This window comes from Nomascus leucogenys, chromosome 10 (assembly GCF_006542625.1).
Source record: "Nomascus leucogenys isolate Asia chromosome 10, Asia_NLE_v1, whole genome shotgun sequence".
NCBI classification, from domain to species: Eukaryota; Metazoa; Chordata; class Mammalia; order Primates; family Hylobatidae; genus Nomascus; species Nomascus leucogenys.
Window position 1 is genome coordinate 85,357,659 of NC_044390.1, and position 25,326 is coordinate 85,382,984.

Below are 25,326 nucleotides of genomic sequence, written 5' to 3' on the forward strand. Positions count from 1 at the left end.
TATAATTTTTTTTTTGAGAAGAGACTTGCTCTGTTGCCCAGGCTGGAGTGCAATGGCATGATCTTGGCTCAGTGCAACCTCTGCCTTCCAGGTTCAAGTGATTCTCCTGCCTCGGCCTCCCAAGTAGCTGGGATTACAGGCATGAGCCACTATGCCCGGCTAATTTTTGTATTTTCAGTAGAGATGGAGTTTCACCATTTTGGCCAGGCTGGTCTCAAACTCCTCACCTCAGGTGATCTGCCTGCCTCGGCCTCCCAAAGTGCTGGGATTACAGGCGTGAGCCACCACATCTGGCTTCAGAATATATTTGAATGGACAAGAATGTAACATATATTTTCAGTTGCTATTTTAGCTCTGAACGACAATTTTACATAGCCCCATAAAATCTAGAAACCCAATTTTGCCACCCCCGAAACAACAGTTTTCCTCCATCCCCCACTCCTGCCTCTTGCTAACATCCTGCCACTGACCCCAACAGGCTGGGCTTGGTTGTGGCATAAAGGCGTGTGTGCACGTACTGACCTCCTTTTCTATGATAGCCACTTGCTTCTTGGCCAGCTTCTCCAGCTCGATGGACGAGTTGTTGGCATGCGTCTCCACCTCCTTCTGTAGCTTGAGGCGGTGCTCGTCCATCTCAGCCTTCAGCTTGTTCTCCAGGGCGATCAGCTGCTTCTGGTGCTGGCGCCGCATCCGCTTATAACCTGACATCTGTTCCCGCAACTCGTTCTCCTGCTCATGCTCATGGATCTGTCGTGTAACCTGAATTGGATTAGGAAACAGAACTCAGGTAACCAGGTTCATGGGAGACAAGCTTTCAGGCAAAGTAGAAGGGCCCTGTGGCATAATTTTATCCATCACCTTCACCATCAATTTACCTACTGTTTAGTGAACGCTCACCCGTAGGGGGCACTGTGCTAGACAGACACTCTATGTATTTTATCCCTAGTCCTCAAAACCATCTCATTCATTCATTCATTTCATTCATGAGGTAGGTGATAACATCTCAGTTTTATAGTTGAAGAAATTGAGTCTTGAAAAAAACTCTTTATTCAGGCCACGCACGGTGGCTTACGCCTGTAATTCCAGTACTTTGGGAGGCTGAGGTGGGCAGATCACTTGAGGTCAGGAGTCGGAGACCAGCCTGGCCAACATGGTAAAACCCCGTCTCTACTAAAAATACAAAAATTAGCCAGGCATGGTGGTAGGCGCCTATAATCCCAGTTACTCGGGAGGTTGAGGCAGGAGAATTGCTGGAACCCAAGAGGCGGAGGCTGCAGTGAGCTAAGATCACTCCACTGCACTCCAGCCTGGGTGACAGAGACTCTGTCTCAAAAAAAAAAAAAAAAAAAAAAAAGAAATTATTTATTCAGTCAAAATATGTTTACATATTTTTGATATACCATCACACATATTACATGTTCACAGTAACACAGCTAATAAGGACTGGATTGGGAATCAGGCCCTTCTCTGTATAATTCCAGAGCCATGTTATTTCTACTATACCAAGATTTCTCACCAACACTACTAAAAATGAGCCAGATAATTATCTGTGGTGGGGGCCATCCTGAGCATTGCAGGATGTTTAGCAGCATCCCTGGCCTCTACCCACTAGATGCCAGTAGCACCTCCCACGACATGACAATGAAAAGTGTCTCCAGATATTGCCAAATGTTCCCTTGGGAACAAAATTCCTCTAGTTGAGAACTACTACACTGGTTTGTTTTGTATATGTGTGTGTGTGTGTATATCTCTATCTATCTATCTATCGATCTATCTATAATTTATTTTTTAAGGATCATGTCTCTAACAGTCATAGACCTTTTACACTAGTCCGAACATGATTTATTTCCTATTCCTAATATGAAGAGGTGAGTATAAGATCAAGAGATCTCTTAAATCATGTCTCCCCCATCCCCTTCTCTACAAAAGAAATGTTACCAAATTATAATACACTCACTCACTCTCCTAAAGAGGATAAAGCATTGCTATGATTTTTGGAAGGCTACTTTTCTGAATAACTTTTCCTTAACTCATTTTCAAGTGAACATCCAACAAATTAAAGCTTGTAAATGTACATTTCAGCACCTCTTGCTCCTCTCTATTAAATTTTTTGTGATTTTCTAGTCCTTCCTTCAATTTATCTTCTCTATTTTCCTGATCACTTCCTCCCTATTTTTCCTATTTTAGAAAAAAATCTTAATTCCAGGATTGTAACTTTAGTCTTGTTCTTCACTAAGTGATTTGGTCACTCCTATCTACTGTAAGGCCCATCTCCCCAGCCTAACACCCAACCAAGTTTTACAGGAAATTTTCATGCTGCTATTAATTTTCTGTACTATTTTCAGTTTATGGGTTAAAATACATTTTATACAAAGAAGAGTTTGTTTCTCTGCTCTTTTTAGAAGGTGGCCCTGCATACTAAATTGAGTCCTTACTAACAAGAGAGTGCTGTTCTGTAACTAGATAGTATTATCAAAGTACACCATTAAACATTAGCCAAACTTTGAAACCTTTCCAGCTGGAAACTAACACTGGGTTTCATATTCATTTCTCTTTTCTGAAGGATAATACTCTTTGAAGTATTGAGAATAAGAGCAGAGGATATTTTAAGACCAAAAAAGGATAGCATCACCCAAAAGGCACCTAACCCTCTAAAGAAAATAAATGATCTATTTTATTATCAGAAATTTTTTTTTTTTTTTTTTTGAGACAGAGTCTCGCTCTGTTGCCCAGGCTGGAGTGCAGTGGCACAATCTCGGCTCACTGCAAGCTCCGCCTCCCAGGTTCACGCCATTCTCCTGCCTCAGCCTCTCCAAGAAGCTGGGACTACAGGCGCCCACCACCACGCCCGGCTAATTTTTTTGTATTTTTAGTAGAGACGGGGTTTCACCGTGGTCTCGATCTCCTGACCTCGTGATCCGCCCGCCTCGGCCTCCCAAAGTGCTAGGATTACAAGTGTGAGCCACCGCGCCCGGCCAGAAAATGTGTTTTTTAATGGACATATTTCAAGATAAAAGGAGGAAAAGAAGTAGTCCGAAATATATGTATCAATTTTACTTCTTCACGCTTATGTTTCTGAAGTACAACTTTAAGGAAGAAACAATTCTAATCAATAGAAAGGATACCATTTAGTCCTTTCTGAATTCAACTATTTTTCAGAAAAACATGGCAGTAAAGTATCAGGGTTAGGGTAATGAATTTTAGATATGTTTTAGCTAGAACCTTTTTCTTATTTTAGCATTCCTTCTTTAATCAGATTCCCAAAGCTGAGGCATGGCACACTCTAAGCTATCATGACACATTTAAAACTTGCCATAAGCATTGGCTTACAGCCAATAAAATATTCTCAGGATGGTCATTTCCCTAAACCAGGAGGCCTAAAGATAAAAGGGAAATGAGTTGTGTCAAGAAAATTTCTATTTCAATTGGTGGGTGGGTCTCTGTAAAGAGGGTGGCTTTCTACTTCTACCAGATCACACCTGGTACAAGGATGTGGCAAAGAAAATTTACACAGCTCAATCTGCTATCATTGTACATCACTGAATTCCAGGAGAGACATTTTGCTTTTGAATGCTTCCCATAATGTGGATAATTACCTTCTTAAACTCCTAATATCACCTTTCATTTGTCAGAACTAAACTTTCTAAGTTTCAAATTGTCTTTTAGGGTACATATAGAGATACTAAGCTTTATAATTCCATGCTCAAGCTGGATAGATGAATTTAAATAAAAGTATAACCAGATATTTCAGTTGTAAAGTCTAACATGAAATATACAAAAATTATGATATTTACAGTTATGTGTGCCTGTGTGTCTTAAGTGTACACTATGAGTTTTAAGAATACACCTTTTGGTCAATAAAATAAAAAATAATAGCCCATAACTTTTTCATGCATATAGTTTAAAAAGTGCTTTCACATATAATTTACCTCTAATTTTTAGAAGGCCTTGGATTCCTATGGTTCTTGAATTGCCTGAGGAAATTCATATCACCAAGGCAGAAAAAGAGTGACTATTTTCTGTTATAAAGTAATAGAGGGAATCAACACCCAAAAAAGTCAAAGCTAGAGAGAGTGGTAAGTCTAAACTACAAATTGAGTAAGTCTGAAATGGGAGAAAGTTATAAAGATGTAGTGACTGTAGTTTTTACAATGGCAGTCTCAAAAATGTGATCAACTAAAAGTGGGCAGTACCACCTTGCTCTACCCAGTGGATTGCGTGGAGAAAAACCTTATCTATCTCTTACTATATAACTGACCTTGGGCAAATTACTTAACCTCTTAAAGTCTCTCAGTTTCTTAATGTGTAAAGAGAGAGGAACTGCTACTATCTTCCTCAGGGTCGGAGGACTTTCTCATGTGAAGGTGCCTAGCAGGGTGTCTGACTCCTAGGAAATGCTCAATGTATGCTGGTTTCCTTCCTTCTGATGCCAGGCTCTGCGAAGCATGTACCTTTGCCCTCCACTTAGTATTTCTGGTGATGGAGACACAGATCAGAAGAAGTGGATCCAGAAGAAAGGGCACATTTAAGGAAAAAGAAAAAAAAAAAAAAACAACTGTATCTGTATCCAGGTTGTGGATTATAAAATTATGTATAATTTCTGAATCTGAATTATTACTCATTTCATGTATCTAGAATATGAAAAATAAACAAATAATAAATAATGTACCATGAAAAGGAAGACTAAAACTTTTTTTCTAAAGGTTTCTACAGCTGTTCAATGCTACTTTATTTAATTCCAGCAAAATTCGGCCCTAAAACAAACCACTTCATCTGAAGTGCAGAGTGTCTCTACCGTGTACAAAACACTGCACTAGAAGGGTAATAAGCAACTTCCTGAACATAAAACAAGAGCATGGTGGGTGATAATGTTACCCTCTTAAGAGATCAAAGCCAACTTAATAATATGTAGGCATGAAAATTATGCATATGATAAAAGTGGCCACCTCAGCACTTAGAACAAATGAAATTTATAGCAAGTTCTTAAAAAGAATACAGTGAGTCACATTTTGGCATTAGAAACTTAACATTCTATTCTTTAGAATACCTAAGGAAAAACTGTTTTTAAGTTTTTGCTAGAAGTAATGACTGATAACAGGCAATTCTGCATTTATAAAAGAATATGTTATGAAGAATTCTGAAATGCAAACTTATAAATCCAAATTCGCATGTGATAGCAGGGCTGGAGGTGACCTCATTCATTCGTTCATTCATTTATTCAACACACATTTATTGACAGACTTTGACCATATGGGTTGGGCATGTAGATTGGACAGCATAAGTGAGAAATGGTATCAGCAATGACCTCAGTGAGTTAAGAAGCCAAGAATAAGTAAAGAGATATGCAATATTTTGATAAGCATCCTCTGGTATACTGTACAGGAAGAGAAAACATTTTTAAGCATTTAGAAACAGGACTGGGCTCATGAGAGCTGAAACAGTAGCATTTACTGCTGAGGCTCTCATATTTTTATTCTTATGTATCAAATTCATTCAGGTATCCAATTGCACAATTAGCTAAATTATTAGGGTGCATTTTAAAAACTCCAAATGAAGACTCTCTTTTTATGAGTCTTTCTATCGAATCTGGCAAAGGGAAGTAAAAGAATCTATATTTGCATGAATAGAACAATAATACTTTTCTCCTACATGCCTCCTTGGGAATTCCCCTCTCATGCCCTTCTCCCTGACATGTGTTCTAACATAAATTTGCCTGTATAATGCAGTCACAGGTGAATTTGTGTTAGAACACAAATTAGGAAGAGGGGCAGTGAGAATTCCTTCACAAAGCCAAAAGCTGAACTCTGATAGATACGGTGCTCTTTATATTAATATCTCTATCATGTAAACAGCCAACAGCCTCGGACACTACAAAGTTTTCAGAAGAAATGACATCAGATGTAGCAACAGCTGAAAACACCCTCATGAATCACTAATATAATTAAAATATGAGGCTCTCCCTAAAAACTCAAGGAAGGCACATCTCAAAGGCCCAAGAAGTCAGATTAGTGATTCTGCAGAACTATATAAACAACTCCTTTTTCCAGATAACACGAGCCCAATATGAACTTCCTTACAGAAGAAGGAAAAGAAAGGTTAAAATAAAGATGCCATGAAATACCCTTCCTTTTCCTAATTCTTCAAAATAAGGGCAATAATCTCTGCCCTTAGAAAATTATAATAAAAATTATACAATTGTAATAAAAAGTTACAATACTAAAGTTTTCTCAGGATTTCATCTGGTGTCAAAGTTTATAGTCCTTCCTTATCCTTTGTTACAAATGCAACTGTGCAGCAGTGCATAATACAAAAATCTCGGTTATAAGGTGCCAAAATAATAAAGGCATGTAGCAATACAGGCCCAAAGCCCATGGGCTTCTTCATACACTTGTCAGTAACCTCATTCAAAAGCACAATGTTGAAAGTAATACTAAGGGGGAAAAGCACAAAGCCAGGCCTCTTTTAGGCTATGTTGAAGAAGTAGGCTCATAAACAAATTTTAGGAAGACTAATATCTTTGTCAGTTTGCAAGTAAATTTACAATATGCATTTCATCATTTATTTATCTAGTTATTGAAAAACTAATTTCTAAATTCCTTTTTCCTGTTCACCTTTGGACCTCTTTGTGACTTGTTAGCACCTCTACTAGAAGATGTTAAAGAAAGAGTAAAACCAAAATAAATGATAAATAAATATAGTATTGCCACCAACTATGAGAAGGCAAGGTTTCAACAATGACTTGATTTTTTATTATACTGGACTTTCACTTTCCCATGATCTTGCTCTTACTTTTATGTCATTTTAGTCATTTTCATTTGAGCTGGGGTCCATAAAACACAACAGAATTCATAATATATTTTTAAAATTAAATATTTTATGATATTCCAGTGTCCTGATTTATACACTACTATTGGCATTAGGCTTTAAAATAACATAGTGGGTAGAATTGTAGTACTTGGTAATATACATTAAAAAATTCATACCCATAGTTAGATTGTTCAAAATGGGACATGGAACCATATAACACCATAACTTTTCCCTTCCATTTTTTTTCCCTCCCTAAAAGCCACTAGATACAAATACCACTGAACTCTGGTAAACTTCCACCAATCCCAACCATGACTCCCAAAGCACTACATTTAGAGAGGGCGCCCCATAAAAAACAACTTGTTTTGTGGCTAAAGCAACAGCATATCAGCTACTCTGTTTGTAACTTAATATAGGAGCAGGGGCCTTTTAGCAAATCAAAACTTCATTAGAGAGACTGGTTGCAGCTGTTCTCTGGATGGGCACTAGGAAGCCCGTAGGATTCAGAGGGTTCCTGAGGACACTGCCCATAGCCCTGAGGTGGCATAGTAGGGAAGCAGCTTTTATCATCCACAGAGAAGACTGTGATGGCTGATATACACACAGAGTAGCCCTGGGTGAGTTCACAGATGCGAGCGTGAGATTATTCTGGCATGGCTGTAGTAATCTCTTGCTGGGAGGTAGGAGAGGTCATGAATATATGATGTGGGAATGAGGGTGTGGCAAGAGAGAAAAAAGAACCTGTCCCAGAGGGGGAAAGCCACTTGGTATAATGTCTGCTTCACATGTAAAACCACTGATGGTGCTCGGATGCTCAGAGCTTGTTATCATTTCTCCACTCATTTCAACATGAACGGGTCTGGATAAAGGTACAAGTCTCACAAGAGTCGATGGTAAGTAGTCATAGTTGTCTAAAGCACCATATTTCTTCTTTTGTCAGATATCATGGCATGAAGATAATGATTATTTGGTAATCTCATGATCCTTTATCTAGACTCAAAAGCATATTTTTAGGTGCTTAACAATCATTAGCAAATACATAGTGGACATTTTAAGATCTCCATTACATAGTGTAGCATTCCTTTAAAATGAAAAATTGCTCATCAAAGAGATCATAAGAAACTTCTACATAAAGGAACTTAAAAGTGGGCTTATTTATAAGCAGTTTAAATTAAATTGCTTGCTTTTAGACAGCAGCAGGCATAGCAATATGTAGGTGCTTTAACTTCCATTTTTCCTTGTATTTGGGTTTTTAAAGGTTACAATCCATTATACATTTCAAAGATAATCGAAGCCTTTAAAAGACTTGAGAAATAAAAGTAGAAATCAGGTTTAAAAAATAGGACAAGAAAAATGATCATTTCTGGGTCGGCCTCGGATGATGTCATCATAGGTTCTAAATGTAATAGCCAAGCAGTGTACACTAAGTCTTCCTGCCCATGTGACCTCTAACATCGATTTGGGCAAAACATCTAATGTTTCAATAATTTTTTGGCTGAGAAGTGAGATTCAGAAGCAAAAGATTAAAGAGAGTTTAGAGTGCCAAGGATGAAACGATGTGAGTGTGTGTGTGTGTGAGTGTGAGCGCGCACGCGCACGCGTGGGGGGCCGAGGGGAGGAGGCATGAAAACTAACTCTTCCAGCACACACCCCTTTTGCTACTACAAGGGCATCCAGCAATCACATTTGCAATAGTAAAAATGCTGAAGAATCCTACAGTCTCTTTTCTTCCACAATCAGCCCTATCCTCTCCTACAAAGCCCTTCTTGCTTTATTGGTGCCAGGAAATTCTTCAGGGGTTAAATGGGGAAGTGCAGCCACTACCATTGTTGCAATAAATAAATGAATGAACCAGAACGAACCAGCAATCCGTCCCTGGGAAGCAAGTATCTTATTTTCTACGATTATATACATTATCCAGCAACCATATATTTTTTAAAATTATATTTTATCTTTTGATGTGTGTGTATACATTATAGACACATATGCATCTATACAAAAAGAAGCACAGTGCCCTGCATACATATATAGATCAATACCTTAAAAAAATTTAGCATTATTTATTTCAATGAAAAGACAAATAGCTTTTAAAAAATTGGACAGGCTAGCAACTTCATCTCAAAGGCCTTATATTTTGCACATACAGCATATACAAACACACACACACATACACAGACACACACACACACACACAAAGGTTTTTTTTTTTCCATGCCATACACAATGCTAAAATATCTGAAATCAGGTTGCTATGCCAACAGATTTTTTTCATAAAATGAATAAAATTATTAGGAGAGAGAAAACATTCTTGACTTCTTTCCTCCCATCCATGAAGCCGAGAGAGGCTCAGGGAGGGCGAGAGGCTGCCAGATGGGGAGGAGGGGAAGGAAGGGAAGGTGGGTAGAGGGGTGTTTGCTTACCAAAGATGCTGATTTGATCGTGGCAAAGCGCTCTCTGTTCCGGTAGTGGAGGGCCTGGCTCTGAACTGACTGGGTAGGCCGCGGCTCAGGCCTGGGATCGCCGTGGCCCGCCTCATCCCTTATGAATACATGATCCTGCAGAAATGGATAAAAACAAGGAGAAAGTCCAGCTGTGCTCTTTCCTCGCCGGCTGCCTCTCTCTCACCCCTCTTTCTGCACAAGCACTGCTGTTTGAAATGCATAGTTTAGCTCTCTGCTAGTCCCCGCAGCTCCCACGGTACAAAATGAATAAGCAACACATTGCAGCCTTCAGTTAGGAATGTCAGCTGATCGCTAGTGGGATGCCTTCTGAATCCCTGGCAGGCTTTTTCTTTACCTCCAGAATTACATATATGCAAAAGAAAAAAAGAATAGAAAAAATAATGCAATGTACAGACTCCTTAGAACAGTTTGCTTAAAACGCTGTAACCAGATAATTCCTTTAAAAATGTCATGTCCATGTCTAGCAAGGAAGATGCTGGTGGCTTTTAACATAAAAGCGAGCCTCCGCCTCATTCCCTTGAAAGATCTGCTTTCTCAATTTAATTTTATTTGAGATCTGTTCGGTAGGATCATCGTTCTGCCTAGAACCAATGTAGGCTTGTGCTGAACTGCCTCTCTATCTTGTGCTGGGAAGATTCGGCAGTCACTGAGGGATCCTGCTTTCCAGTCATGATCGTACACAGTTCTAGCACCTTCTCTCTACAGCTTCTGAAAGGATTTTTTTTTAGATTTAAAGCGACAGGCGTACAATTTTAACCAAATGATACTTTCACAAATTCTTCTTCAACTCAGCATCGGTATGGTCACCAGAGTGAGTAAAGCTGGAATTTAATGTCCTTGACTGATTTAATCAAGCCCATGCTTCTTGATAGGCAAAGATAATTAATCTTGTTCTAACGCCCAGTGAAAAAATAGCATTCCCTGGAAGGATAATAATGGATGTTTCTTAAATGCAACTGAAATGACTTTTAAAGGGGAAAATGCTTTCAAAGGATGATGTTCCTCTCTAGAAAGATGAAGTAGTGGCCAGTCATTAAGTGGCTATAACCCTTCAGAAAAAAGGACGCTATAGTAATTTGTACCTCAAAAACATGTACAACCATGGGGGATTTTAAAATAGTACATGTTCAGGGTGGAAAAGGAGAAATGAATTCCTTATTTCCCTAGGGTTTTAGGAGAAACCATTTGTGAGAAGTCAGTATTGCATTTTATCCATGACCACTTGAAATTTTTTATAATGGCTTTTTTCTTCATCAGGAAACAAAAATTAAAAAGGTTTAGAAAATACAAAATTTTATTATAGTCTAAAATTTTGGGAGAAATTAAATTTTACATCCAGATTTTTATGTAAAAGCCAAGACCCAAGATTAAATTGGGCTGATTTTCTTTTTCCTTTTATACATTTAAAATGCTTTGATGTATTGGGAAGGTATCTACCATTACACCTACATGGAGAATTTTTTTAAATTTATGTATTATAGCTCAAATAATGAAGGGATTGTTAATAAACTTGCCATTGAGGGCATATATATCAAATTCAAGTATATTCTGCAGCCACGCTGTCCAACAAGATAGTGACCAGCCACATATGACTATTTTAATTAAAAATTAAATTCAATTAAAATTAATTAAAACAAAATTAAGTGCAAAATTGAGTTCCTAAGTCATAATGGCTATGTTTCAATCACTTAGCAGCCATAGTTAGTGGTGCCATATTGGTGGCTTATAAAACTTGTAAGTTTTTAAAACTTACAAGAAAATATTTGAAGGGTCAGTTAAAATTATTCTACATGATTTCTCGTGAAATTTGAACTCCTATTTTACAGGGAAGAGCAAGAACGTGTGTAATTGGGATTCATGCACTAGGCTTAAGGTTCTAAAGAGGAAGGCACTGGGACCTGCTACCATAAATACATTACTGCATATTTGCCAATAAATTTATGTACAAAATTCAACTGAATATTACAGTGCCAGAAAAGCGAGCAGCTCTTAAATGCCAGTAATCGGAAGAGATATGCTAGGTAGAGGCCTGTGATTTTATAGGAGGCCTTAACAATTCATAGTTTTGGTAAACATTAATTGGCTAACTTACCAAGTACATTGACTGAGGGGGAGACCTCAAATACGTGGGCAACAGCTCAGTTTCGCACTGTAATAACTTGATTTATAAGGATAACCAATGACACTAGAATCCACATTCTCCACAGGACAGACCAAAACAAAATTTATTCATGTACAAATATGTGCAATTGTATTAGTTTGTTTTACCTCTGATAAAAATTAACTCCTTAGAAACATTGTTTAGGGCTCTGCTTCTCCAATTAAAAGCCACAATGTATTTTCTAAGTTTACTAAATTGAGGAAGTTGAAGTACACCAGAAAAATTAAAACTTGAAATGACACTGATTTTAGCTGACACATATGTAATTAAATAACTCAAGTATATTTTTAAAATAATGCTATTTTTATAGTCCAAATAATAGGTTCAAAATTTTAACCCACTTTAAATATAATAATACTAATAGTATAATTCTTTGCTTCCCCCTACATTTTTTTCCTTTTATAAAATCATTGTTAGTTTTCCAGATCATTTTCACAACAGAGATCACCATCACTAAAAGTCTTCAAATATTATACAAGAGACCACAAAATGGAACAAAATTTTCGTCTAACAGTGGATATTCATTTCAAGTGCATTAGGAAAAGAATTTTAAAATATTCATAAAATATTCACTGCATAAAACAGGTTCAAAACTCCAAAGACAGCTTATGAAGCTATTTAAAAATGGGAGAATGTAACTTGAGAAGTAAGCTCAAAGAAATTAAAGTATCAACTTTACTGGAAATATTTTCTGTTGGTTATACTGCCCCTTTAAGTAACAGTGCCTCTGTAAAACACCACTATACCTGGCTCCCAGAGTTTCTGAACTGCACACATCTTAAGATTAACAATGGAAAGGGTTAATTTCTATTTTTATGCAGTTATACACTAGATACAGATTATTTACAAATGATAAGGCTGAAATCTTCAAAGAATGATTTTAGAAGATTAAGAATAATAAATCTACTTTGCCAAGGCAAAATATATGGCATGGTTATAATTTATTTTTAAAACATTATCATCCAGGAACAAACAAAAATAACTCCTTGAAATACCAGTTTTAAGTAAACCTACGTTAACCTGGTAAACTTACCACGTTGTTTTTTTTTTTTTTTTTTTTTTTTTTTTTTTGAGACAGTCTCGCTCTGTTGCCCAGGCTGGAGTGTAGTGGCACTATCTCAGCTCACTGCTACCTCTCCACCTCCTGGGTTCAAGTAATTCTCGTGCCTCAGCCTCCTGAGTAGCTGGGACTACAGGTGCGTACCACCATTCCCGGCTAATTTTTTTGTATTTTAGTAGGGATGGGGTTTCACCATGTTGCCCAGGCTGGTCTCAAACTCCTGAGCTCAGGCAATTTGCCTGCCTTGGCCTCTCAAAGTGCTAGGATTACAGGCATGAGCCACTGCGCCCAGCTCACGACACTGTTTCATCATAAAAAATAAATGTCTTCAGATTAAAAAGGAAGCTGCCATAATATTTGTTCAAAATCTTCGGTAAAAAGAATTGAATTTCTATAAAAGAGTGAAATACGTGAAGCATGAGGCACACAAACTTTACTATTATACCTTAGACAAGGGGCTTTCCTTTTATTTGGAAGTCTTTCCTTTAAGTGTCTGACCATTACACTTCTGAAATGAAGGTTCGTAGTGTAGGCACTTGCCTAGTTTCTTTTTCTAAATATATTTTCTTCCCTTATAGAGCTGGAGTCTCACTATGTTGCCCAGGCTGGTCTTGAACTCCTGGGCTCAAGCAATCCACCCGCCCTGGCCTCCCAAAGTGCTGGAATTACAGGCGTGAGCCACCGCACCCGGCTACTTGCCTATAGTTTCTAAATGAACTTGACTTTAACCTAGAAGTCACTCCTCTGGACTCAGTTGTGCTTTGGGTTTACTTTTATCACAGTACTCATCACACTTACTTGTCTGCCTCTGCATAAGGCTGTGGGCTTTTTGAAGGCAGAGTAAATGTCGTTTGAAAAATCTCAGTCTCCCTAGCACCTGGCATAGTGCTTGATACTTAGTAGGCATTCAGTAAATGTTTGCTGAATAAACAAACACAAGAATATAGGTCTGAGGAGATTTTGAGAAAATGACATTTTCTTTTGGATTATTTAACAGAATTCAAATTTGTATTTCATAAAAACCTGCCACTCTGTACTCTAAGGAAGTCGTAAAATAGTGACACACACACAAGCACACCTTTACACAGTGGGGTGCAGGGGGATGTAACTAAAAATGGCTTTTATCCGGTGATGAGAAACCTTTCTATAGACTCCCACACTTCCTACGCTGTGGAGAAGGGATCAGCAGACCCACCACTTTTCTTTGTTTTGTTCATTTCAAAATTATTAAATTATTGTCGAAGCAGGTGTAGCTATCAAAAGCTGGGGCTGGAGGAAGGGGAGGAGAAGATGAAAAAGCATATCTTAACTTGGAAGGATAGTTGGAGAGAAAAGATGACTAGCAAAAGGCTGAGGAGAAGTGTTGTATGACTGCTCTGTTTAAGAAACATTACCTTCATATGTTAATTTACTTTTACTTTGCCAAATGTGAGTTGAAGAGACAAAGAACCCACGCCTCTATTCAGCAAAAATAATAGGAAAGGCCACTGAAGCAAGTGAAAATTAAACTAGAATATCCTATTCCCTCAAGGACATTTCTTTTTTTTTTTTTTATCCCGCAAAGGTGGTGAAAGCTGTTCTTTTTTTAAAGAGGGGAGGGGAAAAGAACTAACAATGACTAATAGGAAGGGTCAAATAAAGCTTTAGGAGTCAGGGTAGGATGGCTTTTTTCCCCCCTCCACCAGACGGAGTCTTGCCCTGTCGCCCAGGCTGAAGTGCACTGGCACCATCTTGGCTCACTGCAACCTCTGTCCTCCCCGGGGTTAGCCTCCGGAATAGCTGAGATTACAGGAGTGTACCACCACGCCCAGCTAATTTTTATATTTTTAGTAGAGACAGGTTTTCGCCATATTGGCCAGGCTCGTCTCGAACTCCTGAACTCTTGATCCACCCGCCTTGGCCTCCCAAAGTGCTGAGATTAAAGGTGTGAGCCACCGTGCCTGGCCAGTAGAATGACTTTTTTAAACAACAGTTTCTGGAGCACTTATTCTATTTTATAGAATGAAGTGTTGCCCCATTTAAAAAAAAAAAAAAAAAAAAAAGAAAAAAATGTTCTCTAAATAATCCCTAGAAAGGGACCCTCATGACTGGCGTTCAATAAGCGTACCTAAAATAACACTGATTCAAGAACAATGCTTTTAATATATTAAAGTCTTATGATCTATACTACTAGAAGGCAGCAACAGGCAAAGGGAGTTAATTTTATACTTTAGTAAAATAAAAATACACCTTTTGATTAACAAATTTAAAAGATTTTGCTGCTTAGGATAATATTTAAATCTATTTGCTATGGCTCTATACACAATGATTTTAAGCAGTAGGATGGAGGCTCAGAAGCAGGCTAGATGACAAGGAAACAATCTGGATTAAAAATTTGTACCGGAGTCACTTGTGAATAATCAAGAATTGAGGTGTGAAGTCGTGTCCTTGGCCATCTTCAATTTAGTTCACAGGACATTTATTGAGCACTTACTATGTAACAGACACTGTGCTATGTGGTAGGTGAAAAAAAAGGTTCCTGAAGAACTACCAGGCTAGAGATGTGGTGATGTTCTTGCTATTGAAAAAAGTAGTGTGGCCAACACTAGCCAGGGGGAAAAATAAGTACCTAAAGTTTGTTTTGTCAGAATATGCTTTTAGCCTTATCAAATCATTCTTGCTCAAAAAGAAGATTGGATTGGGCTGGGCGCAGTGCCTCACGCCTGTAATCCCAGCACTTTGGGAGGCCGAGGAGGGTGGATCGCGAGGTCAGGAGATTGAGACCATCCTGGCTAACATGGTGAAACCCCGTCTCCCCTAAAAATACAAAAAATTAGCCGGGCGTGGTGGCGGGTGCCTGTAGTCCCAGTTACTTGGGAGGCTCAGGCAGGAGAATGGCGTGAATGCAGGAGGTGGAGCTTGCAGTGAGCTGAGATCGCGCCACTGCACTCCAGCCTGGGTGACAGAGCGAGACTCCAACTCAAAAATAAATAAATAAATAAAAGAAGTTTGGATTAGGATTCCCTCAGGGCCTGGGAAAGACCAGAGTAGAGGCAAGGACTGGAGAGTAAGTAACCTGGAATTCTGATGTCAAAGGAAAATTTTCAGTGTCCCACTTTACATTTTGGGGGCTTGATCTGTGGTAGAACTGTCCTGCTAAAATCAAGGCATCTTTATTCTGGATGCAGAGCAGTTAAGTGCAAGTCATGCTCTCACTAGCTACTCATGGATTTCATTTTATTTATTTTTTTAAGGTTCTTCTTTGAAAAAGCAAATTTATTTCCTATCCAAAATGGTAATCTGTTTCAGATCTGTTTTGACTATTAGTCAAATTAATTTGACTAATTTAAGATATCTCTGCTTGTGAGCCAAGATTGTACCACTGCACTCCAGCCTGGGCAACAGAGCAAGACTCTGTCTCAAAAAATTAAAAAAAGAAAAGAAATGTCTGCTTGATTATAACAATCAAGGGACAAAAGATTCCTTCTCCCATATTCATATATTTTGGTATTTATTAAGCATGTTCTTATTGTGTTGGGTACTCATTTAATTTTCATTTAACTATCATTTAACTTTTTCAAACTGTAAAGATAGCTAAGATTATTTAACCCTTTTGATCCATTATGTTCAATGAACCAGTAGAGTATGATATTTAATATTTGGTAATTAATTTATTCCTTGCCCTCTTTTTGGTTTTGTTGGTCTATTCATTCATTCCACAGTTATTTACTGAATGTCTATGCTGTGCCAGGCACTATTCTAGGTATTGAATTTGTTACTTGTCCAGAGTAAAATAAAACTAACAGAGGCAGATAGAGAGAACTATAAATTAGTTTCCTCATTCCTAAGTTTAATATACAAAATTTTCTGTTGAGAGTTAAAAATCCTATTTATGTTCCCAAGTGAAAAAGTGTTAGGAATTTGAGTAAACCACCCATAAACTTTATGAATAATTTTTATTTCTATTGTTTTTAAAGAAAACACATTTTAAAGCTCAGGTATAAGAACTAAATGGATTTCATGAAAAGATACCATATTTAACATTAAGTTTTCATATATATTCTATTTTTTGAGCTCACTTACATTTTAAAGGTAACTCATCCAAAGTCTTATTTGTGAATGTGTTTTGATTTTCTTCCATCATATTTCCTCTATATATTTCATAATAAAATAGAAATAGGCCGGGCGCGGTGGCTCATGCTTGTAATCCCAGCACTTTGGGAGGCCGAGGCGGGCGGATCACGAGGTCAGGAGATTGAGACCACGATGAAACCCCGTCTCTACTAAAAATACAAAAAATTAGCCGGGCGTGGTGGCAGGCGCCTGTAGTCCCAGCTACTCGGAGAGGCTGAGGCAGGAGAATGGCGTCAACCCGGGAGGCGGAGGTTGCAGTGAGCCGAGATCGCGCCACTGCACTCCAGCCTGGGTGACAGAGCGAGACTCTGTCTCAAAAAAAAAAAAATAATAAAATAAAATAGAAATATATAATTTAATTCTTCCTGATCTATATATTTTTTGTGGATCAAATACAATTATCTTCTACTTCAGAATATAAATTTTATCTGTTCTACTTAAGTTATCACATCAAGGAGAGAAAAGTATTGAAACACTCATATTATCAGAAGGTAGGTCTATGACAGCATGCAAAAATAAAATTAAAAATCCCATGAGTTCTAGACCAGGGTTTTCTTTCTTGTTGATTATGCCAGTAGTGTCTTTCTTCTAATTCTGGCTGCCTATCTCAGAAGTCGTGGAGCAAAAAGATCCAACTGAATTCCTCTTTTTTGCTCCCTATACTCATAGAGCCCCAGGGGTAATAGAAAGGAAAGTGCCAGACCTGTCAGCACTCATGATCACTCCCTCCGAAAAGACAGCCCAGCAAAACCTTCTTTTTCTTTTTTTTTTTTTTTGAGATGGAGTCTCACTGTGTTGCCCAAGCTGGAGTGCAGTGGCGCAATCTTGGCTCACTGCAAGCTCCACCTCCCAGGTTCATGCCATTCTCCTGCCTCAGCCTCCCGAGTAGCTGGGACTACAGGTACCCACCACCACGCCTGGCTAATTTTTTGTATTTTTAGTAGAGATGGGTTTCACCATGTTAGCCAGGATGGTCTCGATCTCCTGACCTCGTGATCCGTCCACCTTGGCCTCCCAAAGTGCTGGGATTACAGACGTGAGCCATTGCGTCCAGCCTCAAAACCTTCTTTTTTCCTCTTCAAATACATGATCACTTGCCCATGTTGAAAGGACACCAGCTGGCAATGCTGATCTCTTGGTAGATTTCTGCATCTGTCTGACATCTTTCATTTCCTCAAATTGCTTCCATGCCTTCATGATAATCCGGGTCCTTTGCTGTCTCTCTGGTCCTGATGCACTGTCCACATAGCACACCAGCCATAGCTTCTATGGCCTTCCCCTTTTCCTTGAACATACTAAGCTCTCTCTGTCTCAGTGCTCTTGTACTTGTTGCTTTCTGACTCATTCCCATCTCTTACCCCAGCTGGCTAGCTTCTATTTGTTTCTGAAATTTCTGCTTAAATGTCACCTCATCAGGTAGGCTTTCCTTACTCCCTGCTAGAGTAAATACTCCTTTTACCTGAAGCAAGTTTCTTTCTTTCTTCTTCTCCTTCTTCTTTTTTTTTTTTTTTTTTTTTGAGACGGAGTCTCGCTCTGTTGCCCAGGCTGGAGTGCAATGGTGCAATCTCGGCTCACTGCAACCTCCGCCTCCTGGGTTCAAGCAATTCTCCTGCCTCAGCCTCTCGAATAGCTGGGATTACAGGCACACGTCACCAGGCCCGGCTATTTTTTGTATTTTTATTAAAGACGGGGTTTCGCCATGTTGGCCAGGCTGGTCTCAAACTCCTGAACTCAAGTGATCCACCTGCCTAGGCCTCCCAAAGGGCTGGGATGACAGGTGTGAGCCACCACACCCAGCCAAGAAACATACTTTTGAAAAAGCATACTTCTAAAAGTGCACAACCAACAGGTTACACTCAGGAAGACTTGAAGGTCTACAGTATTAAGATTATTGGTTTAGAGAAGGACTTATCAAATTCTTCAACTTATTTATCGATGATGACGGACATCAGAGTAATGAGACAGGGAGATGAAGAAATAGGCACAGATGTAGCCCATGTAGTCCTTTGTTACTTTTTGACTGTAAGAAAACTGTCACATGCCAGGTTTAGTCCCACACTGCAGTTGCAAAAAGATAACTGAAACATCTGGATGCTAAGTGACTTGAACTGGATTCACTATGATTGACAAAGCCCACCTCTGTGGAGGGTACCAAGAAACCTACCTTCTTATGCAGGACGGAGGAGCTGGAATTGATTGTGTTTTCATCATCGTGCATCATGACAAGTTCAGAACTGCTCTCGTCCATGACTTCCTGCATGCTATTCACACTGCTGCTCTGGCTGCCTGTGCTCACAGACATGCTTGGAATGGAATGGTTGCTGCCCAGGCTGTCCATTTCCCTGTTCAGGCTGGTTCCATGTTCACTGTCCTATAAAAATGGGCCATTGAAGTTAGAAAAACAGACTGAAGATAAAGAGTCCATCCATTGACTAAAGTATCAAGCACACTCAATTTTGCAGTGTTAAGTTGCTTTTCTGTCAATCTGCAAAGATGAACTTTTTATGTACTGGCTCCACTACTCCTCCACCATTTTCAGACATTTCAAATTCACTTCCTATGCCTTCCCCAGGGGCCATTCTGGAAATGGGTCATAAGGCTCCAAATGCTGCCATCTCAGGGCTTTCCCCTGTCACACACACTATAATATTATTGTGTTGCTATTCAGTAAACAAAATCAAGCCAGGTTTGTAAGGGACCTTCTGGAACATCAAGGAGCTAGAGGAAGACTGCTGGCCACTAAACAGGTGAGCTCTAGGATATCTGCAAATACAGCAGTGGTCACTTGAAAAAGTAGAGTGGAAAGAGTTTTCAGATATTTGACAAGCAATATGCTCCCTCTGCAAGTCATTATTGAGTAACTTCATATCTAAGCAGAGATATTAATTCTACTTTCCTGGACAGGTAATTAAAGTCTGCCTCCCTCAAGCAATTCTATCATGCTTATCTCTGTAATCTTATTAAATATATCTGTTAAATAATACTGGTATTCATCACTACTGGCCCAAAGACTACTATTTGAAAAGTGGTAAAATAATCAGAACATATAATTTATCCATCACAGTGGGATATCTTTTGATATAAGATTGAATAATACAATTAAATCCATTTAGCTACAAATAAATCTTTTTCTCAAAAAACCATACGGTACACATATAACTTTAATAAACTTACTTAGCCATGGCAATATAAAAAATTACCGCGTAATATAAAATGGAAGATCATACATTGTATTTTTAATAGACTTATTTTCCCAATTAAAGGGGATAATTTCTATATATGCAATCAGGAAATTTTATAGTTCAATGCAACTTTCTGAGCTTCATTTTTAGAATTATTGATAAAATACTGTTATGTTTATTTTCTGTTAAAAAGCTAAAATACTCTTGCTCTTGTTCTGTCTACGTTCTGAAATCCTACCTCTTTAACTACATCCCTTTCTTCTACCTTCAGTGCCTCTGACTCTGCCCTGGCTCCATCTCTACTGCATTTAAAGACGAAGAAGCCTGCCTTATATTTATGGATCTCTCTACATGCTGCCCATTCTTACTTTTCCTTCTTAACCCAATTTCTGAATCTTAACATAATTACTTTTTTTTGCTGTCTCCCCCTTATCAACTCCCATGAATTATACAACCCCAGTAATCTACTATTCATTCTACCTAGTCCTGTAAACTGCTTTTACTAAGGTCATCAAGGATTCTCTAACTGAAAACTTCTATCTGTATACTGGCAAGAATACATAATGCCAGGACCTTAAACTCAAACGGCCCGAAACTGAAGTCATCCTAAACCTACTCTTTCTCCCTGGTCCTTTTTCTCTGTTCTTGGTATTGCCATACTCCTAGCCACCCAGGCTCAAATGCTCAGAGTCCCCTTAAACTCCTCATCTGTCATTGTCAATGAGAAGCCATGGATTATCAAATCTACCTCTACGATGTTTCTCAAAAGTGTTCCCTTTTCCCCATTTGCATCGACACTGACCTTACTACCTCTTGCATGGACTATTAGCCAGGATGTTGCCCATTCAAATCCATGTTACACTCTGTTGCTAGGATAATCTTCCTAAAGCACAACACCTTTCTGAGTCTAGAATACCCTATGCCCATTTGTCAGAAATCACCCACATCATGTCCTGCACGAAACCTTCACTAATCCCACCAGCAGACTTATTTTCTCCCCATGATGGACCCCTGCAATGGGGCTACACCTCTGTAGCACTTTTCATATTTCGCCTTATATAAGTGTTATTTTATGAATGTCTCTTGTACAACCCTTCATGTCTCTTAAGGCAGACAGCATCAATTAATTTTTATCCTCAAAAGTTTTTCATAGTGCTCAGTCTAGAACTTTTTCACATAGTGGGCATTCTGTAAGTGCCTGCTAAAATGAATTGAACCTACTTCCTCATCTTCCTGTGACTCATTCAAGGGTCCATTCCGTGTCTCTTGGAAAAGTATTTTTTTCATTTTTCGGTACTGTAGGTTATCTAGCTCACGAACTGCATCTTTTGTCCTCTGTATGAGGTCAATGAGGACACGTAGTGGCCGGTCTCGTCGAACAAAGTCATGCTGATTGAGGGAGGAGAAAAAAATAAACTGATAATGAAGAAACATCCTTAGGTGCAAGGTACAGATATAAAAGGATATAGAGAATCATAAAATAGTTCTATGGATATTACACAAATAATAAAATATGATTTTCATATCATGTGTCCTTCCATATTTTGTAAATCTTATAAAGAGATAGCTATGCTTTTTTCTTCTTCCTTAAGCCCCATTGTGCGGATGTGAGAATTCTTTTTAAAAATTGTACATATTTAAAGTATATGGCAACATGTTTTGATACACATATATATAGTGAAATTATTTCTACAGTTAAGCAAATTAACATATCTATTATCTCATATAGTTACTTTTTGGTGGCAAAGTACCGAAAATCTTTAGTCTTAGCAAATTTCCCAGATATAATACAATATTATCAACTATAGTCCTCATGCTGTAAACTGGATCTCTACACTTATTTATCCCACATAACTAAAACTTTGTACCATTTGACTTTCATCTTTCCATTCCCCATCCCTTTCAGTCACCTTTCATTTTGTGTTTTATTCTTTTGTTTAGTTTCCACATGTAAGTGAGATCGTACAGTATTTTTTTGTGTGTCTGGTTTATCTCACTTAACATAATGTCTTCTGGGTTCACGTGTATTGCTGCAAATGGCAGGACCACTTTCTTAAGACTATATACATAATAAATATTATAAATAAATATACATATAATAAAATATTATTCAGTCTTATATATATTATTGAGTCTTAAATACCTATATCACATATACCATAATTTCTTTTATCCTTTCATCCACTGATGAACACATAGGATGTTTCCTTATTTTGGCTATAGAGAAAAATGCTGTGATGAACATGGGGGCACAGGTATTTTTATGAGGTGCTGACTTCATTTTCTTCAGGTACATAACCAGCAGGGGGATTACTGGAACGAATAACATTTTGTTTTTTGGGTTTCGGAGGAACCTCCATACTGTTTTCCATAATGGCAACCCCAATCTACATTCCCACCAACAGTATATAAAGATTCCCTTTTCTCTATACCCTTGCCACTTATTATGGCTTATCTTTTTTGATAATAGCCATTCTAACAGGTGTGAGGTGATACCTCATTGTGGTTTTCATTTCCATTTCCAATGATTAGTGAATGTTGAGTATCTTTTCATGTGAGAATTCTTGAGGTTTACTTTATCTTGTAAGTAATAAAAAAATCACTAGAACTTTAAAAAGTAGCAGGTAGGCTTGTACCTTTTAAATCTGAAACTATATAAGCAGCAGAAGCAATGCATAGTATAGTCTATTCTTTTTTTTTTTTTTTTTTTTGAGATGGAGTCTTGCTCTGTCGCCCAAGCTGGAGTGCAGTGGTGCGATCTTGGCTCACTGCAACCTCCACCTCCTGGGTTCAGGTAATTCTCCTGACTCAGCCTCCTGAGTAGCTGGAATTACAGGCATGCGCCATCACGCCTGGCTAATTTTTGTATTTTTAGTAGAGACGAGGTTTCACCATGTTGCCCCAGCTGGTCTTAAACTCCTGAGCTCAAGTGATCCACCCGCCTCAGCCTCCCAAAGTGTTAGGATTACAGGCGTGAGCCACCACACTGCACCTTGTTCTATTCTTATTATAACTTGCCTCAATCCTCACCCCCATACACACTATCCCTTGAAAAACAGACTTGTGAATATTTTGTTCTCTATTTCTGTGGTCATATAGTGTATGCTTGAAAATATGCCAGTTGTTCAATTTATCCAGAGGTCAAAATTCTGGCAACTTCATTTCCCCAATAAAAAAAAAGGGTCTCTAAGGAGTGAAAACAACTGCCCTAAAGTCCATAAATTATTCTTGATATAAACATCCCTCACTTTCAATATTATTAATGATTGTTACATAATCTGGTTTCCTAGTTTCTCAGCCCATAGCAGGTTAGACAGAGAATAAGAGTGGAGAAGTAGGCCTGGCGCGGTGGCTCACGCCTCTAATCCAACACTTTGGGAGGCTGAGGCGGGTGGATTACTGGAGATCAGGAGTTCAAGACCAGCCTGGCCAACATGGTGAAACCCTGTCTCTACTAAAAATACAAAATTAACTGGGCTTGGTGGCGTGCATCTGTAATCCCAGCTACTCGGGAGGCTAAGGCAGCAGAATTGCTTGAACCTGGGAAGCAGAAATTACAGTGAGCTGAGATCACACCATTGCACTCCAGCCTGGGCAAAAAGAGCGAAACTCCATCTCAAAAAAAAAAAAAAAAAAAAAAGAGTGAGGAGTAAAGGATTGAGGACTGGGAAAGGTAGGGTTACCACCTGTTGCAAAAAGAAGCAGCTTTTGTAAGTTCTCTGACAGCTTAAGAGTAGAGAAAGAGAAAGAAATTTCATGAGTAACAAACAGTCCTATCAACCAAACAAACAAATAATAATAAAACAGAGGTTTGTGGGCCATTTTGCAAAAGGGCAAACGCCCCTTATATAGCCCCTTTTATGCCTCAAGAGTTCATGAAACACTGTCTCTGAGCCCTCAAGCCCTCACACCCCACATTAGGCTGGGTGTGGTGGCTCACATCTGTAATCCCAGCACTTTGGGAGGCCGAGACAGGCTGATCACTTGAGGTCAGGAGTTTGAGACTAGCCTGGCCAACATGGTGAAATCCCATCTCTACTAAATATATAAAAAATTAGCTGGGCATTGTGATGCATGCCTGTAATCCCAGCAACCCAGGAGGCTGAGGCAGGAGAATCGCTTGAATCTGGGAGGCAGAGGTTGCAGTGAGCCGAGATTGCGCCACAGCACTCTAGCCTGGGTGACAGAGTGGGAAAAAAAAAAAAAAAAGACTATTTTTTGAAGGCAAAAGTTCAGTTATGTGGAAAATTTACTTATGTAAAATTGTAATTTGAAGACATTGGGAAAATGAGATATAATGTAGTGGGCCTTAGCTGATGAAATGAATTTAATTTCTGTATAATTTAAACAGATAAAAAATAATAGGGCCCTGTGAGAAAACAATCTATATGTCTTGTAGTTCTGCATTCTGACTCTCTTAGAGGAATTGCGGTTTTTGCTGTTGCTTTTATAAAATACCTCTTCCTAGGCAGAGTCCTTTTTGAATAAAAAACATCATTTCCAAAAGCAAGTGTAGCCTGCACATTTCAAGGATGAGAAAGAAAGGAAGAAAGTATTATCATTTTCCTCCTCTAGTGCTTACAATTATAAAGAGCTAATCGGTTTTTAGTAAACTTAAAGCTATGACTTAACATCATAGAATTTTAGAATGGGAATGCCTCTTAGAAAATTTTCTGTTTCAAGGCTGGGCACGGTGGCTCATGCCTGTAATCCCAGAACTTTGGGAGGCCAAGGTGGGCAGATCACCTGAAGCTAAGAGTTCAAGAGTTGCCTGGCCAACATGGCGAAACCCCATCTCTACTAAAAACACCAAAATTAGGGACCGGGCATGGTGGTTCACAACTGTAATCCCAGCACTTGGGGAGGCCGAGCACTTGGGGAGGGGGATCTGTAATCCCAGCACTTGAGGAGGGGCATTACAACTGTAAACCCAGCACTTGGGGAGGGGGATCACATGAGGTCAGGAGTTCAAGACCAGCCTGGCCAACATGGTGAAACTCTCTACTAAAAATACAAAAATTAGCGGGGCATGTTGGCACGTGCCTGTAGTCCCAGCTACTCCAGAGGCTGAGGCAGGAGAATTGCTTGAACTTGGGAGAAGGAGGCTGAAGTGAGCCGAGATCACACCTCTGCACTCCAGCCTAGGTGATAGAGTGAGACTCTGTTTCAAAAAAATAAAAATAATAAATAATAAGTAAAAATAAAAAATACCAAAATTAGCCAGGCGTGGTAGTGCCCACCTATAGTCCCAGGTAATCGGGAGGCTGAGACACGAGAATCAATTGAGTCTGGGAGGCAGATCTTGCAGTGAGCCGAGATCAGGCCACTGCACTCCAGCCTGGGTGACATAGAAAGACTCTGTCTCAAAAAAAAAAAAAAAAGAAAATTTTTCTTTTTCAAAGTGAGAAAATTTGGGCCCTGAGAAGTTAGGTGATTTCCACAGCTAATTAGTAGAAGAGCTACGGCTGCAACTCAGGCTTTAAAAATTTTTTCCGCCGCGGGTGTGGGTGGTGGTGGTTATTTTCTGGTGTCCTACTACCA

General features: G+C 38.9%; 1 protein-coding gene across 4 annotated transcripts in view; it reads right to left on the reverse strand.

Annotated features, from left to right (window-relative positions):
- TAOK3 (TAO kinase 3) overlaps window positions 1-25,326 on the reverse strand; it is a 223,683-nt gene that overhangs the window by 31,008 nt on the left and 167,349 nt on the right. For all 4 annotated transcript variants that reach the window (XM_003274452.2, XM_030821486.1, XM_030821484.1 and 1 more), the window contains 4 exons: window positions 21,007-21,174; window positions 18,768-18,974; window positions 9,228-9,362; window positions 523-759 (listed from right to left, as the gene is read on the reverse strand). In XM_003274452.2, the coding sequence (XP_003274500.1) occupies window positions 523-759; window positions 9,228-9,362; window positions 18,768-18,974; window positions 21,007-21,174 (747 nt within the window). The remainder of the gene's footprint in view (window positions 1-522; window positions 760-9,227; window positions 9,363-18,767; window positions 18,975-21,006; window positions 21,175-25,326) is intronic.